General features: G+C 45.3%; 2 protein-coding genes across 2 annotated transcripts; both read right to left on the bottom strand.

Moving 5' to 3' along the window:
• Nucleotides 1-4,824: 4,824 nt before the first annotated feature.
• LOC131284450 (putative serine protease K12H4.7) lies at nucleotides 4,825-6,423 on the bottom strand. The gene is made up of 3 exons (XM_058313309.1): nucleotides 6,414-6,423; nucleotides 6,011-6,341; nucleotides 4,825-5,917 (listed from the first exon to the last, which is right to left on the bottom strand). Exons 1-3 carry the CDS (start codon nucleotides 6,421-6,423, stop codon nucleotides 4,825-4,827), a joined length of 1,434 nt encoding a protein of 477 aa, XP_058169292.1.
• Nucleotides 6,424-7,069: 646 nt separating this feature from the next.
• LOC131284449 (putative serine protease K12H4.7) lies at nucleotides 7,070-8,665 on the bottom strand. The gene is made up of 3 exons (XM_058313308.1): nucleotides 8,656-8,665; nucleotides 8,253-8,583; nucleotides 7,070-8,162 (listed from the first exon to the last, which is right to left on the bottom strand). The coding sequence occupies exons 1-3, from the start codon at nucleotides 8,663-8,665 to the stop codon at nucleotides 7,070-7,072; spliced, it is 1,434 nt and encodes a 477-aa protein (XP_058169291.1).
• Between the last annotated feature and the right edge of the window lie 1,691 nt (nucleotides 8,666-10,356).

Genomic DNA, 10,356 nt, shown 5'->3' with positions numbered 1-10,356 from the left:
GGGGCGGCGCCGGGCGGTCGATTGACACTAGGCGGAGGGCGGTTATGCGCACCAGTTGCCGTAATAGCCGTTGGGAAAGCCTCCCCCGTTGCGGACCCCCGATGGTAGGGGCGATGGAAGGGCGGGGGAAGGGGATGACGATGTCGTAACCTTTGCAAGAGCAACAGCTAGTGGAAAGAAAAAATCAAAATTGGAGCTAATAAAAATGGAAACTAAAGCTTGGCCAAGCACCAGTAGTGGCGGCTGTGCGTCACCAACACACCGAACAAAGTGCGGCCAGAGAGAAAACCGGCCTCGAAATGGAAAATATCAACCAGAGCTAAATACATGCCCTGGCATAAACACAACATGCAACGCGTAGAGATGACATTGTCCAACGAGATACTGAAGCAAACAACTGATGAATGAGCAAAGAAAGGAGGATGAAACAAAGCTTGTACTAAAAAGGGGGGAAAATTGTTGTTGACAAATCAACGAAAAGGCTAGCTCCAAAAAACCAACTAAAGTCTAGGCTCCCTACCACCAGTTGACATGCTGGGGAAAAACCAACCCAGCCCCGGTGTCATCGTGACGCTTGGGTAATTTTTTTTTCCAATTATAATTATTCGCAATCCTACAAACCTGTTCGCAAGGTTGTCCCGAAGTGTGGTCGTGCGGCATGAGATGAAATAAACCATAAACGTACAGCATAAATAAACAACAGAGCTCCTCCGAGAGTGAGAGAGGGGTCTCTGATGACATCGGAGACAAAATAATACGATGCACGCCGGTTTCGAGCAGCTGCCCAAGCCACGATCGGAAAGGTTGGCCCCTCGGGGGCCATATCGTGCAAAGGTGTGAGCTCGGGTGGACGTGGGCCGGTGGGGTGCGGTGTGGGTTGGCTCAAAAAATGTCAAAAGCAGGCAAATTATAAACCGATCAAAATGGCCGCAAGCGGTCGTTGGTCGTTTCCCAGCGGTACGCCGATGCCGCCCGACGTCGGAGCGGAAGTGAACCGTTGGACGAGCATTGCACAATTTTTATTTTATTTCAACCCTCCACCCTTCTTTTTCGGATGTGCTTTTCCCTGCTCTCGACATCGGCATCGACAGACGCGATGTCGCCGCTCGATTCGTCACGACCAAAAACCGGCCGCCCCGAGGTGGAAGAAAGTGAAATGCGTGATTTCTACTTTGCGTCAAACTTGACAAATTAATTATTTACAAACATTCCACCACCGTTCGTTCACCGACCGCGGTATGGACATGGGAAAGATTGCAAAAACAGAAAGAAAAACCGAAAAAGAAAAGAAATAAAATAAATATCTCCTTCCCCGGGAGTTGCTTTCGTCATGAGTCAAAGCTCTCACTTTCTTTCGTTCAGCCTCTCCATGTGACCCCCCTTTTTTTGTCGGAAGGATGCCGTGGATCCGCCATCTTGTGCCGAGCGGACGGAAGCTGACCAGGTGGAAAGAAACCGTGGTCGTAAACAGAAGAAACCGGATTTGCCGGCATATCTTCGGCGGCCTAACACGAGCGGGATGAGTTATGGGTTGAGATTGATCGTCATTTCGGCGACCTGCCAGAAACAGCCCCAAAGTGCGAAGTCGTGAGTGGGAAAAAGCGAACGCTTCCGTTGGCCGGATATCGGCGTTTTCTCGAGACCACCCGGGGATCCCGGAGGCGCTGCTAACACGCGGTGCCCTTTCCTGAGGCATGCTTACTTGCGTGGGCTCAATGTTACGATCGGTAGCATAGTTTACTCATTATCCAACTCACCACCATTCGCTGTTGTCGGGAAATAGCCTAGTCTAGCATATCGGAACTCCGATGCCGGAACTTTTTCGCTATGGGCTCGATAGTACACCACGCGTTGATTTCCAGGAGATGAGATTTATTTTTCACTCCTTTTGGGGTTTACGTTCTAGCGAGATGGATTCGTAAAATGGTCGGACTGCACGGAACACTTGTTTAAACACAGTTGAAACACAAAGGATGGATCGAGTTTTGCCTCAACGCACACCACGCACCGTGAGGACAGCGTACTTTGCTGCTGGATGCTTACGAGCGCCACCGAATGTAGAACGCTTCACTAGCTATATCACGGAACTGGCTTTCATCCGCGACAAACACGTCACACACAACATACAATTAGCTTTCTCGTCACGCTTGAAATGACATGCGAACACTGACAGTATAGAACAAAACAGCAGAAAAACACCCAACACCAGCACCGTGCAAGATCGCTCGCGAAAAACTCACAAAACAAGCGCATAAAACAAAGATTACGGGCGCAAACGAAACTCCTCTAAACCGCATCTCCGTCTTCCGTCACCGGCAAACAATCGATAGCCGCCATGTTCCGAAGGGTTCAGCAGAATGTCAGCCGGGCACGTAAAAAAGGGCAGCACTCGATCGTCGTGGACCCGACCCAACATTGAACGATTTACGGGCGCTACCACTACAACCACCAGCACCACGGTCCGGAGGGCATCTGAGGTTGAAAAACGTCGGGTTTAGCTGGCTGTTTTGTTTCACTGCCGTTCTGTGGAGAAGGATCCACTGGAGACCGATTCAACCACCACTCACACAAATAGAAACGTTCCGAACGGGGAGCCAACAAATGCCACGATCGCGCGATCGTCCGAGTCTGTTGAGCAGCACTGACGTACTGAACCGAAGCTGAAAATGTGGTACAGGCTCCAGCGGACGGCTCGAGCCCACAACGACGGCTTCGGGGAGAGACCGATCTCGCGGCTCCAAGCGCAGCCTACAAACCGCGCGCATGACGATCGCGAGCAGGGTTTATGTTTTCGGCTCTCTCGCCGTCAGAATATGCAGCCTGTGGAGGGCTCTAGCGCGTACCCTGTGGCGGACAAGCGTGTGTCTCATTTGCCTTTCTTTTGGGGCTAGCGAGTTCTCTCGACCCTCGCCGGCGCTATAGGGCGTGCTGCGTGGAACGAGCCATGCGCATCTTTTCCCGGCGTCGTCGCTGCGTGCATGAACGTTCCAGCTGACTTCCGTTCCGTTGCTCACGCGATTATACCAACACGCTACGCCAACCCCCGGGGGACGGTGATCTTAGCCGGGACTTAGAACGTATTTCAAATCCAGAAATCCACATTTTAATACCAAAATAAAAAAAACCCGTTCTCCATCGGGCCCTCGTTAGCGAGGGTATGCTACAGCCTGAAACCTCACAGGGTGTCATGTGGCGACCCTTCATGTGGTTACGCTTCGCTGATGCCCACAGAGTCGGGTTTATCAGTCGGACAGAAACCCATGAAAGAACACACGAGAAATATACACCTGAAACACATCACATCACAGTCCCTTGCATCGTTCGTACGTTCTTTGTATAATGTGCGTGGGGTTTTTTCACAGTTTTACACCAGCAGAAGGTACGGTGAGCAAGGGTTCAATGTAGGGTAGTTGCTGTACAGCCCCTCGGTTGCATTGTGCAACCGTGACCTTTCGAACCTTCGCCAACACCAATCGATTCCCACACACTGGTAACTACTTCCGGTTATTATCCCTCTCTAAGGGAAGTTCATTGGTTCGGCTCCTAAGTTTCCGGCTTTCGACAGGTACTAGAGAGAGCGACAGGTTGATTATCGAACGGGTTTCGGGTCTTGTTTCGATTTCATAGATATTCCTATTCCGATTGCACAAAACGCTCTAAAACTACATACAATAACGTTTGTTTTACATTAGTCTCATTAACCTTACCAAACAGCTTTTCGTTCTTATTTTGATAGAAAAAAGAAAACTCTTGGTGATAAAGATACTATCGATTTTATATGGAAAAAGCACATAAAAGAGGCGCCTCCTGTATTCGAAAAAACATCGCCTATTCTACCTAGGCGATGTTATACATCTAACAGATTTGTTGGTGCAATACTGTGATATTAGTGCCTATTTTATTTGCATCATAAGCCTAAAACCATAAAGGTCATTGTTTTTTTTTTAACTATCTTTATGTAAAAACAATCCACATTTCAAAACAATATGAAATAATTAATAAGTTCGTGGAGTTCAGATCGCATCGTTCAGAAACAGCTAGCTTATGGTACAAAATCAGGGCGGCCTTGTTTGCATTCGAACGAAAGTGAACTGGAGGAAATCGAGGCGATAGGAATACGAAGTCGTAGCCGTGTTTCTAATGTTTTCCACAATCTCACTCACGCGGAAAAGCTCTCGTTTTCTTTTTCTTTGCGTTTCATCTCTGATTGGACGGTTTGTTTTGGTTTCGGGTGGATCAATTCCGGGCCGGAACGAAACTGTCTTCGTATGTTTGTTCATGAAATTACGGCAAGTGCAAGGTGCGTGTTTTTTTTTCTTTCGTTTGTTTTTTTTTGTATTGTGGCTGGTTTTTAATGAAACGCTTCCACAAACGCGAAAGTTTTTTTTAAATTAATTGTTGGTTTCTAACGAGAGAAGAGTCAAAGAATCATCATCTTCCGTTTTCTGTGTGAGCAAGTTTGCAGTATGAGGTGTAGCCGATAATGCCGAACCATTCATCGTCTCAGGTCTTAGAAAGCGCAGTATTTGGGTATTGTTTTGATTTATATGGATCTATAGGTGCTGGCTGAACCGAGGTAACTCGGTTGTACCCCTTTATGCAGATCACATCGTAAAAATGTGAGTGTGTCTATGCAGTAGTGGTTTCCATTCAACTATTTGATCAATCTACGAAATAATTCCACTATCATAAAGTTATTCTTATGGGAACTACGATAAAATAATAATTCGGTGCAGAGATTGCGAAAATTTAATGGAGAAAAAATCAATTCCTTCTCATATACATTTATTTCATGGAATGTCAAATCGCTGTCTTCAGAGTCATCTAATCCGATCGAGGACCAAACCCATCCGTGACCCACAGGTTTATGTAGTATTCAATTTCTCGCTGAATACGCTGTATTGCTTCCGGATCATTAACGGTCGGAGCCAACCAGTCCAGAGCGACGACTGCCCGGTCGATGACGAATGCGTTCGCAAAAGTGTTCGTGTAGTTGGTGATCGAAACAAACCGGGTTGGGTCAAACTCTGCATTCACGAACACAACATTTGTTACACGGGGATCATCCGCTCCGAAATGTAGGTTGGTCAAGCGGACACCTTCGTAGACAATATCCTGAGTTATCCAGTCACCGAATACCGCCCGACACGTGTCAATAAAATATCGATACGTGATGCGCGTTCCGAATGGACTATCACCAGTTGACGACGTCAGGAACCAGCCGAATTCGGTGCACAATTGGTACAGCCTTTGACGAATACCAAATTCGGCATTCGTTGGGACGCCTACTTCCTCGTAGAGGGCACTCTCAATGTTGCTCTCGAAATCATACGGAACACAATCAAATGCACCATAACGGCGCTCGAAGAAGTTCGCCAGCACTTCTAGAGCCGTTTCGGCCGGGTCAGCCTCCAACTCAGCGCACAAGCGTGTTACCGATTCATAGGTCGCCTGACCGAACATTTCCGCCTCCAGCGATCCCTTGAGGGAGAAGAAGAACGTCTCCACCGAGAGTGGATCGGACCCTTGCAGTGGCTCGCACGATCGGAACATCTCTGAAATACGATCGTATAGACCAGCGTCCACCAGATTCTCGGCCGTACGGAACCCGCGCCAGATAACACCGAAGCAGTCGTCGTTACCGAAAGTGCGGATGGTGTTTCCCATATCCTCACCGTACTCATTGAAGTCAACCCGTGCGATAACGGATGCCGTTGAGCCATAGGCACCATCGATAAGATTTGGGAAACGTTGGCGCGCCCAGATCGCAACCGCTCCACCATATCCGAGTCCATGCAAAATAACCTTGGCGTTCGGATCGCGTACCACCTCGGTGCGCAGATAGTAGATCCACTCGATCAAATCAATTAGAGCCTGCTCGACGGTCAGGAAGCGCATATTCGGAGAAGAGTAGTCCCTGTGGAAATGGAAAGAAATTATTCACAAATGAACAAATGGCTCATCCATGTGATTGTGGCGTAGAAATGGTAGAAACATATTAGTGACTCACTCAACCGGGGCACTACGCCCGTAGTATCGATGCTCGTTGCTGAACAGCCAAGCACCCTCCCTCCGGGCAATATCGTGGAACAACCCATTCTCAATGAAGTACCCATTGATAACAGAATTTCCACCGACGACGATGAAGATAGATCCTCCCGGTCGGTAGAACTCATCGTTCGATAGGTAATCAAATTCGAAGGTGGCCCTATTTTGCACATTGAAATGATCTACACGCGTGCGGAAGCGTAACGCCTCGGAACGGGTGGACACATAGTCTCGAGGAACTAGATGATCCGTCCGGGGATGCAAGAGGTCGAGCAGACGAGGTAAAGATTTCGCTGGATTGACAGATTTAGCAGAGGCAAACACAATCAAAGCCGTGGCAACAGTTGCCAAGAACAACAACGCACTTCGACTCATACTGTCCTTTCAGAATGAAGGGTTAAAACTTACTACACGAACCGATCTGCTATGGTAGCGCAGGAAACCTCTGTCAGCTGGCTTTGAAGATTGAGAAGCAGATATTGTATCGTTTATGTCTGATTGAGATAACTATTACCAATCCAAATGAAAAGCGGTGGTATTCGCCGCTTAAGGTATCTCTCGATAAGGGAATATGATTTATGATGCAACGAATTAGTCACAAATATTGACACGGAAACATCCGAATTAACCATAGAAAACGTCGGCTTTTATTAGTCCGATCTCACATACAAAAAACATTTGAAGACAATAATGTGTGCGAGGGAATTTGTCTACTCAAAACATAAAACTGTTCACTTTCAATAGTTCCTATCTTATTCACATATTCCATATACGCATTCTAGTGCTGCAGTTGGCTATTTGATTAAATATTTGAATTTTCACGCTGGAGTTCCAGTAAGATAAACTACTTGAAAATAATTCTGTCAAAGAATATTTCTATCGTACGATACCATGAACAGTTAAACATTAATAATGCCAACAACCAGAGCACATTGATTTCAAATTCAACACGCATTATTGCTTGTTATCTTTTATTTGTTACTTTTTATGTAGCGTGTCTCATCATTGTCTTCTGATTAATCTATCCCGATCGAGGACCAAATCCATCCGTGACCCACAGGTTTATGTAGTATTCAATTTCTCGCTGAATACGCTGTATTGCCTCCGGATCATTCTCGTTTGGAGTCATCCAGTCCAGAGCGACGACTGCCCGGTCGATGACGAATGCGTTCGCAAAAATGTTCGTGTAGTTGGTGATCGAAAGCAGCCTAGTTGGGTCAAACTCTGCATTTACGAACACAACATTTGTTACACGGGGATCATCCGCTCCAAAGTGTAGGTTGGTCAAGCGGACACCTTCGTAGACAATATCCTGGGTCATCCAGTCACCGAATACCGCCCGACAAGTGTCAATAAAATATCGATACGTGATGCGCGTTCCGAATGGACTATCACCAGTTGACGACGTCAGGAACCAACCGAATTCGGTGCACAATTGGTACAGCCTTTGGCGAATTCCAAAATCGGAGTTTGTGGGAAAGTCCACTTCCTCGTTGAGACCACCCTGAACCAGACTCTCGAAATCATACGGAACGCAATCCAAAGCAGCATACCTTCGCCCAAAGAAGTTCGCCAGCACTTCTAGAGCCGTTTCAGCCGGGTCAGCCTCTAGCTCAGCGCACATTTGTGCAACTGCATCATAGGTCGCCTGACCAAATATTTCCGCTTCAAAAGAATTCTTAAGTGAGAAGAAGAACGTCTCCACCGAGAGTGGATCAGACCCTTGCAGTGGCTCACACGATCGGAACATCTCGGAAATACGATCATACAGCCCAGCGTCCACCAGGTTCTCGGCCGTACGGAACCCGCGCCAGATAACACCGAAGCAGTCGTCGTGACCGAACGTCCGAATGGTGTTTCCCATATCCTCACCATACTCGAAGAAGTTTACCTTGGCGATTACGGATGCGGCCGATCCATAGGCACCATCAATAAGGTTCGGGAAGCGTTGGCGCGCCCAGATCGCGAGGGCTCCTCCGTAGTCGAGCCCATGCAAAATAACCTTGGCGTTCGGATCACCTACCACCTCGTTGCGCAGATGGTAGATCCATTCGATCAAATCAATTAGAGCCTGCTCGACGGTCAGGAAGCGCATGTTTGGAGTGGAATAATTTCTGCAAATTGAATAAGCAGTTAACCGATTAACTTGTGGCTCAGTGTACGGTGCGGATATTTTTATTAACTTTTACTTGCATGATACTCACTCAACCGGGGCACTATGTCCGTAGTACCGATGCTCGTTGCTGAACAGCCAAGCATCCTCCCTCCGGGCAATATCGTGAAACAACCCATTTTCAATGAAGTATCCGTTAAGAGGTGTGTTTGCACCGACGAAGATAAAGATAGGTCCTCCCGGTCGGTAGAACTCATCGTTCGATAGGTAATTGAACTCGAAGGTGGCCCTATTTTGCACATTGAAATGATCTACACGCGTGCGGAAGCGTAACGCCTCGGAACGGGTGGACACATAGTCTCGAGGAACAAGATGATCCGTCCGGGGATGCAAGAGGTCGAGCAGATGCGGTAAAGATTTTGCTGGATTGACAGATTTAGCAGAGGCAAACACAATCAAAGCCGTGGCAACAGTTGCCAAGAACAACAACGCACTTCGACCCATACTGTCCTTTCAGAATGAAGGGTTAAAACTTACTACACGAACCGATCTGCTATGGTAGCGCAGGAAACCTCTGTCAGCTGGCTATTGAAGATGGACGAGCAGATATTGACCGTGGTCATGTGCTCATATTTCCGATTGAGATAATTATTACCAATTCGCATGACCGGTGATCAGTTACCATGAGTTGTTTAAAGAGTCCGCATGATAAGAGGATATTCTTTATGGTAGAAAAGATGAATTGCATAAATAATATTCCCTTATCATACGCTGCAGGCCTAACCGGCTGACAAACTAACATGGCCCTCAACTTGATCAAACCTGTCCCATACTTGTTTGCCATCTAAGTCACCCATTACTTAGGCTCTTCTCACCCTTTGATTGCACCAATGATCTATTTTATCGTTTTCGTCTATGGGCTTATCGCCCTCTTGATTAGCTTTCTTACGAAATCTGCTTAGGATATTTCATAATAAATTGGCGAAAACGTCAATCGTAGACGTTGAAAGTTGCTGTCTGAAAAACGTATGTGTATCGGTAGTATAACAATAAAATTCAAACATTTAAGCTTACCAATTGCATACAATCAGGCGTAGTGGTAGGACAGTTTTCTGTATATTTTTCAATGGTTGATTTTAAAAATATGGTTCAACGATTGTTCAATAGAATAAACTGTTCCTTGATAACCTTTGACGGTGTTTTAAAATGTGTTCGATATTATTTTTGCTGCAAAAAATAAACTTAAAAACAAAATTCTTTAAAAACGCATTTAATTAAATCCCACACTTGTTATCCTCAATACGAACAAATCTAAACTGTGCCTAGAATTAACCAATGAGCATCTAGCGTTCCGCACTGCATTATAGTCTTCATTACATCATATGCTAAAGTTCAAGACTGCGATCAACAGAAACATGCCCCTCCAATGAAATATCTTGATATAATAAAATTAACTTTAATAAGGCAACAGGCTAAAACAAAGCTAGTCTTCTAAATCCCTCAATGTTTTTAAGTAGAGGTTGCTACTGAATATATAAGTATCTGAAAAGATTATTTAACGAAAACTTAAAAGTACTTACTGCCATAACCTATATTCTCTTAGTTAGAGTAGTATATGGCATTTTTGTCGCTGATATGTTTTATGAGCATTATGAAGATAAATAAGAACAAACTGGAATGTATGTGGCGGCAACCTATTGAGGTGTATAAAGCATTCTAGGGACCATAAGCAGCTATAAGTTGAAGGTCTCAAAAATATACAATCAACTTTAAAGCTTTTATTTCAAAATTTGCAGAATTTCAATTTAGAATAACCGCACATTTTTAATCAAATATTTTGTATTTTATCCCAAAACCACAACACAAAAAGGTGACGTTTGGTGAACTTATTCTCATCAAAACACAATCGAGATAATTCAGTTGCGTAATTCTCATATTTGATAAGATAAGTAAATATAAAAATAATTCCAACAATAATAACAAAAATTAATTCCAACAATAAAATTAGAAAAATATGGTCAAAAAGTAAGGGGACCACGAAAGCTCGGGACTCCAAGCAACTACTTAGTTTACCTACCTATGATCTGCCTCCGCCGACATTTATACGTTATCGGAAAGTGTATTATTAAGATAATTAATTCCTGCTGAAATTTAATTCTCTAATCTACCTAACTAAATAGGAAATCTCATCAACC

This window comes from Anopheles ziemanni, chromosome 3 (genome assembly GCF_943734765.1).
Source record: "Anopheles ziemanni chromosome 3, idAnoZiCoDA_A2_x.2, whole genome shotgun sequence".
NCBI classification, from domain to species: domain Eukaryota; kingdom Metazoa; phylum Arthropoda; class Insecta; order Diptera; family Culicidae; genus Anopheles; species Anopheles ziemanni.
The sequence above is the reverse complement of the archived record's forward strand: the minus strand, read 5'-3'. Positions and strand labels throughout refer to the sequence as shown.

Excerpts from the sequence above, each read along its gene's own strand:
- LOC131284450 (XM_058313309.1), bottom strand. Across the intron at positions 5,918-6,010 it reads GGGCGTAGTGCCCCGGTTGA|GGACTACTCTTCTCCGAATA; the intron begins GTGAGTCACTAA and ends CCATTTCCACAG.
- LOC131284449 (XM_058313308.1), bottom strand. Across the intron at positions 8,163-8,252 it reads GGACATAGTGCCCCGGTTGA|AAATTATTCCACTCCAAACA; the intron begins GTGAGTATCATG and ends TTCAATTTGCAG.